Below are 13,181 nucleotides of genomic sequence, written 5' to 3'. Positions count from 1 at the left end.
GAGAGAGGGGGCCCTGGGATGAGGAGAGAGGGGGTCCTGGGATGAGGAGAGAGGGGGTCCTGGGATGAGGAGAGAGGGGGTCCTGGGATGAGGAGAGAGGGGTCCTGGGATGAGGAGAGAGGGGGTCCTGGGATGAGGAGAGAGGGGTCCTGGGATGAGGAGAGAGGGGGTCCTGGGATGAGGAGAGGGGGGGTCCTGGGATGAGGAGAGAGGGGTCCTGGGATGAGGAGATAGGGGGTCCTGGGATGAGGAGAGAGGGGTCCTGGGATGAGGAGAGGGGGGGTCCTGGGATGAGGAGAGAGGGGTCCTGGGATGAGGAGATGGGGGGTCCTGGGATGAGGAGAGGGGGGGTCCTGGGATGAGGAGATAGGGGGTCCTGGGATGAGGAGAGAGGGGGTCCTGGGATGAGGAGAGAGGGATCCTGGGATGAGGAGAGAGGGGTCCTGGGATGAGGAGAGAGGGGGTCCTGGGATGAGGAGAGAGGGGTCCTGGGATGAGGAGAGAGGGGGTCCTGGGATGAGGAGAGAGGGATCCTGGGATGAGGAGAGAGGGGTCCTGGGATGAGGAGATAGGGGGTCCTGGGATGAGGAGAGAGGGGGTCCTGGGATGAGGAGAGAGGGGTCCTGGGATGAGGAGATAGGGGGTCCTGGGATGAGGAGAGAGGGATCCTGGGATGAGGAGAGAGGGGGTCCTGGGATGAGTGGCAATCTGCACCTCTTTGATTTGGGGAGAAGGGGCAGTAAGAGAACATGTGCTGGGGGGTGCATTTGGAGGGGAGAGGTCAGAGTTGAAATCCCCTCACACCACCTCCTCACCTTCTAGCACAAGTCATCCCCCCTCCAAAAGCATCCCCCTAGCATATGCCCCCGCCCCCATCACTTCTCCATATGTGCATCCTTGTTATCTGTCCCCCTTCCGTATCCATAAACTATGTACAGTACATACCTCAGATAATCAGTGCAGCTCTTGAAGTTAATGTCCCTCCTCCCCGGCTACTCCTCCTCCTCCTGTCTGTGTACTTCAGAGCCGTGGAGGAGGATCCTTGGTGAGCTCTGTGTACTGTGCAGGCATCAGTTGGGGGACAGATGTAAGTGTCAGCTGCTGCAGAGGGACGATCGCTGCGTGAGGGAGCCCAGGCACCCTCAAAGAGATGCAGGGAAGGTGTCCTGAGTGCCCACGCTAGTGTGTCTCTGTCAGGCCAGTTACCGGAGCTCAGTGCTGGAACTTGTTCTGGCACTGGGCTCCGGGATCATCACAGATGCTTTGGAAGGTAGGTGCCAGGAGCCTTTCATGGGGCCCCCTACTAGCCCCGGGCCCTCGGGCAGTGCCCGAGTGCCCTAATGGTCAGTCCGCCCCTGGTGTCTCTTTACTGGACTTTAAGTTTTATCTTCCCAGAAAAAAATATCGCACTCTTCACAATCACATCCTATTCGACAACTATTCTTGAAAAAGAAACTCACAAAGAGCAAAATTAGAACCAAAATATCTAATGAGCACCTTCAGAGTTCTTTGTATATTTATCAAAGCAGATATTGATGTGTCCCATTATAAAAAACAGTGAATATTGCACTAGGTTTATGTTGCTCTCCTTTACTTTTAAAATAAAGAAATCTACCAAAAAATGAAGTTGCAATACTCAGATAGGTACATTATCTACAGTGAATCCGGAAAGTATTCACAGCGCTTCAATTTTTTCCTCATTTTGTTATGTTACAGCCTCATTCCAATATTGATTAAATTCATTATTTCTCTTACGTCTTCTGACAGACGCAGCTCTCAATGTTTCTTCATGAATGGGTAATGCGCGCCCTCTTCAGGAGTAGCCAGGCAGTGAAAGCTTTCACTTGACACACCCACAGGGGCTGTCCCTCACGACATTACCTCAGACACACTGTGCTCACCAATCAGTTTCTTGCTGCCTAGCTTAGGAGTAGGACCTAGGTTTCCTGCTGGGACTCCGGTCTCAGCTTTTATTTTCTTTGAGAAATGTTTATTTTTCTTTACTCACTATCGCTAGCTAGTGTCAGGGGGATCCTCCTGGTGAACTACAAGCGACAGCCAGGCTGAGGTCCCTGGGACAGATGCCTGTGGGGGAGCTGTGGGCCCACTCCTGGAGATGAAAGGGCTGTGTTTCCTCAAATATCCCCCTGGTCTGTCAGGACAGGTCCTGCCCTCCCCGCTCCCACTGGGGGCGCTATAGCGGCGACTAACGCCTGGGGGAAGGGGTGTGACAATATTACCTTTTCCTGGGGGGGTGCCCTGTAATGGATCCCTGTGAAGGCCTCATTCCCTTGGCTCCTGACCGCTGGTGCCGTTTATGGCCGCCATTTTAAGTGTGGGCATCAAGCTGCATCTATGTAAGGGCAACAGCCGTTTTCTTTGTCTTCCTGAGTGTTTGGCGCCATTTTCAGGCGCCATCTTAAGTGTGGGCAAACGTGCTGTATGGGCGGCAGCCATTTTCCCTGTGTTTCCTATCTTTTCTATTGGCACCATTTTTGTATAGCTGAGACTTTAAATGGGCGGTTTGGCCTCTAGTGATGTTTAGTCACTTCCTACAGAAGTTTCACTTGCTGCTGACAGACTGACAGAGCAGTTTACTTATCCAGGTTGCTGCAACAGTAAGGGTTTTTTTTTAGTCCTTTTAACATTCCTCAGACACTCTTAGCTCCTGTCAGGATACCTGCTAGCCTTTTAAAGGGGGACTCCAGCTATAGCGCGGTAGAGCGGTGCGGACCGCGAGCGAAACACTTAAAGCGCCAGTGTACTCAATTTTGGCATTGCTTAAAATGTAGTCCCAGAGTGGAAATTTCCCCTCTGACCTTATTGTGCAACTAGACCATCCGGTTCACCTTATCTGGGATCTCTGTCTGCAGCCTTAGAAACTCTGGCGTCCAAAGTGGACCTTGTTATGAAACATGTTACTATTTAGAAAAGGCCGATGCCCTCTCAGTCCTCTGAATCAAAGCCTGATATGGTTGCCACAGGCAACTCCCCCCCTGAGGGGTCCCAGTCCTCACAGTCAGATAATGCGGAGGATTAGTCCTACTCAACTGCAGCGCAGGAGCGCGCTTTGGTGGAAGCACTGATTCATTCAGTGAGGGAAACATTACAACTGGATGATGAGCCCACACATTCAGGACAGCAGGTTGTCTTCGGCTCCCGCAAAAGCCTAGAAGTCGGGTCCGGTTTTTCCTTGTCCCGGGGACTTTCACAAAATCGTGAATGAGCAATGGCGGCGCATTAAGCACATGCTGGTGGTGCCCAAGCGTTTTTCTGTGCCGCTATCCTTTTGCAATCGCTGGACAGTGTCATCTGAGATGGATCACACTGTTTCTCGATTATATAAATCAACTGTGGTATCCGTGGAAAATTTCCCGATGTTTAAAGACCCGGTGGACAGGCGTAAGGAGGCACCTTGCCGCCACTTACATTTAGTGGCAGGTTCGCTGCTTAAACCTGTGTTCGCCTCCATTTTAGTTTCTCAGACGGTTACGGAATGGATCAAGGTGCTTAAGAGCAACCTGCATGCTGAGTCGATTCCTCTGACTCTAATTGAACTCACGGATCAGATGGCCCAGACCATGGCGTACCTGTGTGATCCGGCCCTGTACGGGGCCCCTCTGGTTGCCAGAGTCTCTGCGGTAGGGCTCGCATTGCGCCACATGGTGTGGCTGAAGGGCTGGTCGGCGGACCAGGCTTCTAAGAAGGCCGTGGCTGACCTTTCCTTTTTGGGTGAACGCCTATTGGCGACTCCTTGGATGAGTTAATCAAGGGCCTAACAGGGGGCAAGAGTACTTTTCTCCCACAATCCTCAAAAAGTAAGGCACCTCTCAGTAAGCGGGGGGCCTTCTTTCAAGGCTCACCGAGGGCTTTTTCGTGCCTCAGGGGCGCAGGAAAAAGGCAAACTGTTCAGAGCCTCCGGAGGAAACAAGAAGTCTTGGTCGGGTAAGTCCAAGGCCGGTCAGTCCGGTTCAACGGACAAGTCCTCCTCTGCATGAAGGGACACCCTCACCCGGTTCAGGGGTGGGGGGACGTCTGTGTCATTTTTGGGAACCCTGGACGTCTCTGATTCCAGACAAATGGGTTCACAAATTGATTTGTACAGGGTACAAGATCGAATTCCGGTCTCGCCAAGCAGACAAGTTCTTTCCATCAAATCTCCGTCTGTCTCCGGATAGTTTGGCCAATCTTAGGGAGGCAGTGCAGGATATCCTTGCACAAGGCGTTATTGTCCCAGTTCCTATGCCGAACAGGTTTCGGGGTTTTTACTGGAACGCGGGTACAGAAGTTTCGGATGGAATCCATCCGGTCGGTGGTTGCGTCTCTGCAACAAGGAGTTTTTATGGCCTCTATCGATTTGAAAGATGCGTATCATTTTACGAGGGCCACTAATGTTAGTTCCGTTTCTCGGTAGCGGGGGAGCACCATCAATTTGTGGCATTACCCTTTGGTCTAGCTTCCGCTCCCAGAGTCTTCACTAAGGTTTTGGCTCCGATGATTGCTTTGCTATGCAAGATGGGGATTGTGGTCCTCGGTTATCTGGACGATCTTCTGTTAAGGGCAAGCTCTTGTGTCACCCTGCCGGGCGATCAAGCATTCACAGTTCAGATGCCTCGGGAGTTTGGATGGACCATCGCCTTCCAGAAGTCTGCACTTACTCCGTCGGTACCCTATAAAGTCCCAACCTATGCCCCAAACCCCTAAATCTTTGCTAGTCTACTAGGGATGAGGTACCCATAAATACAAATATACTCTCTGTACAATGAGCTAAACAATTTTGGTTTATACTCCGTCGGTGCGACTGAATTATCTGGATATGGTATGGGACTCCGCTCAGGTGAGGGTCTTTCTGCCAGGAGAAAAATCTCCAGACTTTGCAGGGCGAGATCAGGATCCTGCTGGACAGCAATCTCTCCTCCCTGCAGACCTGTATGGGGGTCCTGGGGCTGATTATGTCGGCCTTCAAGGCAGTCCCATTTGCTCGATTTCACACAGGGATCTCTGCAAGCAGAGATTCTTGCCAATTGGAACAAGGACTTGCAGTCTTTGGACAGAATGATTTGTCTAAGCTGTCTCAGAATGTTGTAGCTCTCATGGTGGCTTCTGTCACCTGTTCAGAGCCAGGGCAGGTCCTTTTCTGCCGCTGTTGTGGACGGCGATCACCACGGCACCTCGGTTGCACGGTCTCCTGGTTCGAGTTTCGAACCAACAATGCCACGGCTGTGGCTTACATCAATCACCAAGGCCGAGATTCTGACCTGAGCGGGGGCGCACGTTCCGGCTATCTCCGCAGTTTACATCCCAGGTGTGGTGTACTGGCAGGCGGATTACCTGAGTGGTCAGGCTCTGGATTAGGGGAAATGGTCCCTGCATCCGGAGGGTTTTTCGCCTCCTGTGTGCTCGATGGGGAACTCCGGAGGTGGATCTCTTTGCATCTCGTCAAAACGGACAGGTAATGCGGTTTGTGGCCAGGGCTCGAGATCCTCTGGCTGACGCCATCGACGAGCTGGTGGTGCCTTGGAGCCGTTATCGGCTGATCTATGCCTTTCCTCTGTTATAGTTGTTGTCACAGTTCCTGCACATGTTAGCGGTGGAGACGGTACAGGTGATTCTGGTGGCAGTCTTGATACACGGTCTTGGTGTGGATGGCCGTCGAGCCTCCATGGCAGCTGTCGCTGAGAGAAGATCTGCTATTTTCAGGACGATCTTCCATCCTGGTTTATGGTCGCTGGCTTTACCGCTTGGCTGTTGAAGTCCAGGTGTTGAGAGACGGAGGTCTCTCTGATGCTGTAATTCCTACCTTGTTGAGAGCTAGGAAGGCTACTTCCCGAAAAATGTATCATCATACTCGGAAGATGTATATTGCCTGGTGTGAGTCGCAAGAGTTGCATCCTCGTTCCTTTTCGTTGACGAGGGTCTTGGATTTCTTACAGAAAGAAGTGGTGCAACATTTGGCTTTCGGCACGAATAAAGGTCAGGTTTCGGCCTTAGCCATTTAATTCCAGCATCTCTTGGCGACTAACCCCTTGATTGGCACCTTTATACAGGAGGTGCATCATCTTGCTCCACCGAGGAGATCCCCTTTACCCCTGTGGGATCTGAATTTGGTTTTGTTCACTCTGCCTTTGTTGTCTCAATAAGTTGCCTTTCTGGGGGCTATCACCTCTGCTCACGGGGTGTCTGAATTAGTGGCTCTGTTCTGCCGCTCGCCTTATCTGGTCGTTCATGGAGTTTAGGTTGTTCTGCGACCTAACCAATCTTTCTCCCTAAGGTGGTGTCGGCTTTCCACCTCAGTGAAGGTATTTTGTTGCTTTCGCTCTGGGTGAAGCCCAAGCATCCTAAAGAATTTGCCTGGCATTCGCTGGATGTGGTTTCTGTCAATCAGGGTATACCTGTCAACCACGGAATCTTTTCAGACGTCTGATTCCCTGTTTGTCCTTCTGAGGGATCTCGTAAGGGTTCGACTGCGTCTGCTGCAGCCATATCTAAATGGATCAGGCAGTCAATTGTTCGGGCCTGTTCATTAAAGGGTCAGGTTCCTCCTTTCCCTGTAAAGGAGCATTCTGCTAGAGCGCTGAGTGCCTCTTGGGCTTTTGCCATCAGGTTTTCTGTGGCTCAGGTGTGTAGAGCGACAACTTGGTCGTCTGTACACACTTTTGGAAAAAACTCTATGAGATTGCTTTGCTGAAATCCTTGGAAGCTCCTTTGGCCGCAAGGTTTTGCAGGCTGCTGTGTGCTGAAGAGACTTAGAGTTCTCTTTCAGGGGTGAATTTTTGTTTTGGAGTAAGCTCCTGCTTGAGCTTCTGGTACCCTATTGGCAATACGTTTACTGTTTTATGTTTGTATTCGTCCCACCCCTCATGCCTACACTGCTTTGGGACATCCCATTCAAGAAGAAACATTGAGAGCTGCGTCTGTCAGAGGATGTAAGAGAAAATTGGATTTTTGTAAGAACTTACCATAAAATCCTTTTCTCTGAGTCCTCTGACAGACGCAGCTCCCGTCCCTCTATTTTGGGGTTGGTTGTGTTTTCCTTCACTGCTTTGCTATGAAACTGATTAGTGAGCACAGTGTGTCTGAGGTAATGTGGTGAGGGACAGCCCCTGTGGGTGTGTCAAGTGAAAGCTATTACTGCCTAGCTACTCCTGAAGAAGGTGCACATTATCCATTCAGGAAGAAACATTGAGAGCTGCGTCTGTCAGAGGACTTAGAGAAAAGGATTTTACGGTAAGTTCTTACAAAACTTAATTTTTCCTTAAAATTTTACTAACAATACCCCATAATGACAATGTGAAAGAAGTTAGTTTTAAATCTTTTCAGATTAATTAAAAATAAAAAACAAAAAAAATCACATGTACATAAGTATTTACAGCCTTTGCCACGACACTCTGGGGAAGGGTACTGGGCCCAGCCAAACTGAGCGATCGGGGGAGAAGGGCCTTAGTCAGGGAGGTGACCAAGAACACGATGGTCACTCTGACAAAGCTCCAGCATTTCTCTGTGGATAGAGGAGAACCTTCCAGAAGAACAACCATCTCTGCAGCACTCCACCAATCAGGCCTGCATGGTAGAGTGGCCAGACAGAAGCCACTTCTCAGTAAAAGGCACATGACAGCTTTGGAGTTTGCCAAAAGGCAACTGAAGGACTCTCAGACTATGAGAAACAAAATTGTCTGGTCTGATGAAACAAAGATTGAACTCTCTGACCTGAATGGCAAGCGTCATGTCTGGAGGAAATCAAGCACAGCTCATCACCTGGCCAATACCGTCCCTACAGTGAAGCATGGTGGTGGCAGCAACATGCTGTGGGGATGTTTTTCAGCAGCAGGAACTGGGGGACTAGTCAGGAAGGAGGGAAAGATGAATGAAGCAATGTACAGAGACATCCTTGATGAAAACTTGCTCCAGAGTGCCCTGGACCTCAGATTAGGGCAAAGGTTCATCTTCCAACAGGATAACCACCCTAAGCACCCAGCGAAGATTACAAAGGAGTGGCCACGGGACAACTCTGTGAATGTCCTTGAGTGGCCCAGCCAGAGCTCAGACTTGAACCCAATTGAACATCCCTGGAGAGATCTAAAAATGGCTGTGCACCGAGGCTCCCCATTCAACCTGATGGAGCTTGAGAGGTCCTGCAAAGAAGAATGGGAGAAACTGACCAAAAATAGGTGTGCCAAGCATGTAGCATCATACTCAAAAAGACTTGAGGCTGTAATTGGTGCCAAAGGTGCTTCCACAAAGTATAGAGCAAAGGCTGTGAATACTTGTGTACAGGGGATTTTTTTCATCTTTTATTTTTAATAAATTTGCAAAGATTTTGAACAAACTTCTTTCACATTGTCATTATGGGGTATTGTTTGTAGAATTTTGAGGAAAATACTGAATTTAATCCATTTTGGAATAAGGCTGTAACATAACAAAATGTGGAAAAAGTGAAGCCCTGTGAATATTTTCCGGATTCACTGTATACCAGTGATCTGCCAGACTTTTTCTGTTTATCAGTTATCCTTGTAATTGTATTTTTTGTGTGCCCCAAGACAATGCCTCTTCTTCCAATGTGGCCCAAAAAGGTCAAAAGGTTGGGCACCCTTGGTATATTTGAAAAAAATATTTAAAGTAGGGCTTTATATCCTATATATCTCACAACCAAATCATGTGCTTATTCTTTTTCTTTTCATGATGTACTATGCCTGAAGAAAATCCACGTCCATTGAAGCACTTGTGCCGCCTTAAGATTCGCAGACTTGTTGGGTTGGAGACATTGCAGAGTCAATCATCAATGAAGAGATTTCTTTTGCCACCACTTCTTAAATCATATTTGTTGTATAAAGAGTATGATTTATATGGGAAGGGACTGCAGTTTGACACATGATAGTATGTGGAATTATTAATAAAAATGTAATTTCATATTTTACATTGAGAAATGTATTAGATAAAGTCTGGTGTGATCTGGCGTCTAACTGTAGCAATAGCAGACCATGTGATTGCTATGATGCCCAAGGGTAAAGGGCCCCAAAATTCAGTAGCAGAGCAGCAGTGTTGCTGCCCCTCTACCCTTCCATCACAGGAATCTGCATTAGGTAGACTTCAATGGCAGAAAATAAAGCTGAACTCCAGACTCAAAAACTTTCATTCAAATACAGTACATTTCTTAATAGCCACAAAGCTTAAAAATCCATTTTGTGTGTACCAAATGCTTTTGAAAACCCAGGTATTACTTTGTAAAAGTAACAGTGACATCATCAATGGGCTCTACATAGCTGAACAGGGGGAAGAGCTGTGGGAGGCACCCAGCGGGACCACCCACTAGAGGTTGCCTGCAGATTTCTACTGTACAGGACCAATCAACCTGCACTAAGAGAAAGAGCAGCAGTGACTGGTCTTTATTACAGGAAGCTCCTGTACAGAGGCACAGTTCCACAATGACCTACAGAACCACTACACTGACCTACCTAACCACTAAACTGGCCTACCTAGCCACTACACTGACCTACCTAACCACTACACTGACCTCACACAACATCCCCCTCCCTTCCCCGGTACAATGTACTTTGGTGGATCCTGCTTACCTCTCCATGGCCTCCAGACTCCATCGTCAGGCTTCTCCAACCACCGAGCCGCTCCTCGGTATCCCCCTGCTTGTCCAGGCACAGCCGCTGTACCTGCACTCCACCATGGTATCAGCACCATGCACCGCCCCTCCCCTTTCTGATTTTCTTCACACCAGGGGGTTCCCGGGGCAGGGGGAGGGCCAATAGGCTGCTGCTGCAGAGTGTACCTCATCAGAGGGGGAGGCAACAAGCTGCTGCAGCACAGCACACTCAGCCCGGCGCAGAGAGGCCAGATGAGTGGCGCTGCCACGCCAACCCAAGAAGCAGCCTTGGGCCCCAAAAATACATGCAGCCCTGGCCTCTGCTAGTGCCGTCCCCGACTAAAGTGCGCTCTATGCCGGCGCCTACCTCACCTGTAGGTAGAGCTGGCCCTGACTACTGCACATACCTAAGAGAAATAGACAAAGCATACCAAGATTCAAGTAAGAATACACACCTCTTGTTATTAGACAAAATTCGCTTATCCCTGAGTTCAGCTTAAGCAAGTACTTTGTATTTGTAAGACTGTGCAGGGGGACCAAAGACTGCAGATGCACTTATAATTTTAATGTGAGGCCATATTTTTACCAGCACATAGAAGCACATTAAACTATTAAAATATTGATATGCTACTATAAAAGTACAGTTTAGTGAAGCAATGTTTCAAGGACACTTTTGGCTTGTTGCATCTAACCTGCTAGATTACAGAGAATTTCATTAAGAAATGTAAAGCTTGTCTGGTCTTTTGCTTAGTGTTTCCGTGTCACTGACATCACTGTGATCATATCAGAAGATGCTATAAATTCTTAAGTCGATTTCCAGAAATCAGACACTTTTCCAGAGCGCTCCAAAGCTGTAATACATTATTAAACCATCTAAAGCCATTTGAGACCTTTGTGTTCTCCAAAAGTACTTTAACAATGAAGACAAACATGGTGTTCTTCCTAAATGTACATGAGGTACCCTTAATGACTACTGAAAATAAAATACAGTACACTGTGTTCTCTGAGCACTTTACCATGCACCTGTACTCAAGGCAAATTGTTGAAACTAAAAATGAGGCTGTATAACATGCAATATATGATAAAAACACATTCCTTCATTGTTGCTGAAAAACCCTTTCAAACCTCCTCCTGGAGCATCTGATATGCTATACAAATAACAGTTTTCTAAAACATGGTATATACATAGACCTAAGCATTTCCCATACTTTCCATATGTCAGCATTTGGGCTTGGTGAAGATGATATCTCAGGCATTATGAACTATATACCTATTCTCCAAAGACGCCACAATTTTTGGTAATTACTTTTAGTTTCAGTACTTTGTATTTAATACAGGTTTGCTTTAGGAAGTTGTGGAATACATTACAATGAAGTAGGTTCATGCCTAGATAGTGTTTTGCATTTTTAATACTATTTAAATAAAATTACAGATAACTAAAGAAGCACCTACACCAAATGTTTTTGGAAGTCAGAGCCTTAAAGTGACTCTGACCGACTCGATTGCTATGTAAGTGAACTTGCCTTGAAGAATTTTGATCCCAAACTCCACCCTTGCTGGCTTGCTGCCTCTTAATGATCCCATGCCTGGCACAGAACAGATCTCATCCCTATCTACAACAGAGGTGTTGGGGGGGGGGGGGTGTAGGGATGAGATCTGCGGTGGTGGGGGGATGGGATCAGTAAGACAGAGGTGGTGGTGGTGGGGGAGGATGACACCACATCCCACCCCTCCTCCACCCCCCCTCCCCACCATCGCCCCCACTGATCCCTCTCCACCATCACCCCTTCACCACCGCCATTGATCCCACCCCCCTCCCAACCATCACCCTCCCTCACAACCATCACCCCCCCCTCACCACCCCCATTGATCCCACCCCACCATCCACCCCCCCTCACCACCACCACTGATCCCACCCCCTCACCATCGCCCCCACTAATCTCACCCCCCCTTCACCACCATCACCACCTCTGATCACACCCCCCCCTCCCCACCACCGCCACCACTGATCACACCCCCCTCCCAACCACCGCCGCCACTGATCCCACCCCCCTCCCCACCATTGCCGCCACTGATCCCACCCCCTCACCACCATTGCCGCCACTGATCACAGCCCTCTCCCCACCATCACCGCCTCTGATCCCACTTCCCTCCACACCACTGCTGCCACTGATTCCACCCCGCCACTGCCACTAATCCCACCCTCTCTGACCACCACTGCCACTGATCCCCCCCTTACCACCACCACCAATCCCCATCCCCTCACCACCACCGCTACCACTAATCCCACCAAAACCACCACCACCGCCACTGATCCCACCCCCCTCACCACCACTACTGCCACTAATACCACCCCCTCCCACCAATGCCACTGATCCGACCCCTTAACCGCCACCACTGCCACTCATGCCATCCCACCACCACTGCCACTGATTCCATTCCCCCCCCACCACTGCTGCCACTCATCCCATCCCATTCCCCCCCACCACTAATCCCATTACACCACCACCGCTGCCACTAATCCCATCCCACCACCACCGCTGTCACTGATCCCATCCTATCCCCCCACCACTGCCCCTCATCCAATCCTCCCACCACTACCACCACCACCACTGCCCCTCATCCCATCCCATCTACCCCACCAACACTGATGCCACTGATCCCATTCTCCCCCCCACTGCTGCCACTCATCCCATCCCATCACTGCTGCCACTGATTCCATCCCCCCACCATGGCTGCCACTCAACCCATTCCATCCACCGCTGTGACTCATTCCAACCCCATGCTCCAGGGGGCCCATGCCTCACCCCTGTACACCTAGATAAAAGGGGCGGGTGGCATTTAAATTAACCAATCCCCTCTCCGCTGCAGGAAGAAAATGGAGGGGATCAGTTCCTCTATATGCTGCCTCTTCTATCCAGGTGTACGGAGGTGACGCATAGGGCTGGGTCACCCCAGGGATCGGGGGGGGGGCCTTTCATGGTTTCTTGCACCGGGGCCCTGAAGGTTCTAGTTACGCCTCTACTTTGTCGTACAGGTTTCTTTTTTTTTTTTTGTCCGGGGGTTAACAACCTCTTTTAACAGTAGCTTTAGGAAACTGTGTAAATTATATAAGGAGCAGCTAAACAGGGTACAATTAATATATTATTAGTTATTACTTTTGCTGGATTGCAATGAAAGAATTGTCTATTCTCAAAGTCTCCTTTTCATTGCCTTCTGTTTGAAGATTATCCGAAGAATTCAATGGTAATATCTGATGCACAGCAAAGTACGGTAGCTACAAGAAACTTGGCAAAAGTGGCAAAATTAAGTCTCCTTCAGTTTTTGGCTCTTCATTTATAATTTCTGTGGTAGTTTAAAGCAATGTTTTTCTTCATCTCTAAACCTTGATAGCTACCATCAGTGCATGTTTTCTCAGTCTAAAGCCTCGTAAACACAATCAGATTATCGGACGAGTTTTCTTTAGTTTTTTGTTGCATGCTAGTCTCCTATGGAAAGTGAAGAGGTTACTTTCATACGAAAATTCTCATACGACAGAATTCATCAAGTGATGTCATGTGTTGAATTGTTTTGTATGTGTTCTTTCATT

At 49.0% G+C, this 13,181-nt stretch overlaps 1 protein-coding gene across 2 annotated transcripts in view; it reads left to right on the top strand.

Annotated features, from left to right (window-relative positions):
- Window positions 1-8,910, top strand: part of ASB15 (ankyrin repeat and SOCS box containing 15) — a 64,755-nt gene extending 55,845 nt beyond the window's left edge. For both annotated transcript variants that reach the window (XM_082257099.1, XM_082257100.1), the window contains one exon: window positions 8,697-8,910. In XM_082257099.1, the coding sequence (XP_082113225.1) occupies window positions 8,697-8,872 (176 nt within the window). In that variant the 3' untranslated portion in view covers window positions 8,873-8,910. The remainder of the gene's footprint in view (window positions 1-8,696) is intronic.
- The last annotated feature ends 4,271 nt before the right edge of the window (window positions 8,911-13,181 follow it).

This window comes from Pelophylax lessonae (assembly GCF_965119305.1).
Source record: "Pelophylax lessonae genome assembly, chromosome: 4".
NCBI classification, from domain to species: domain Eukaryota; kingdom Metazoa; phylum Chordata; class Amphibia; order Anura; family Ranidae; genus Pelophylax; species Pelophylax lessonae.
The sequence above is the reverse complement of the archived record's forward strand: the minus strand, read 5'-3'. Positions and strand labels throughout refer to the sequence as shown.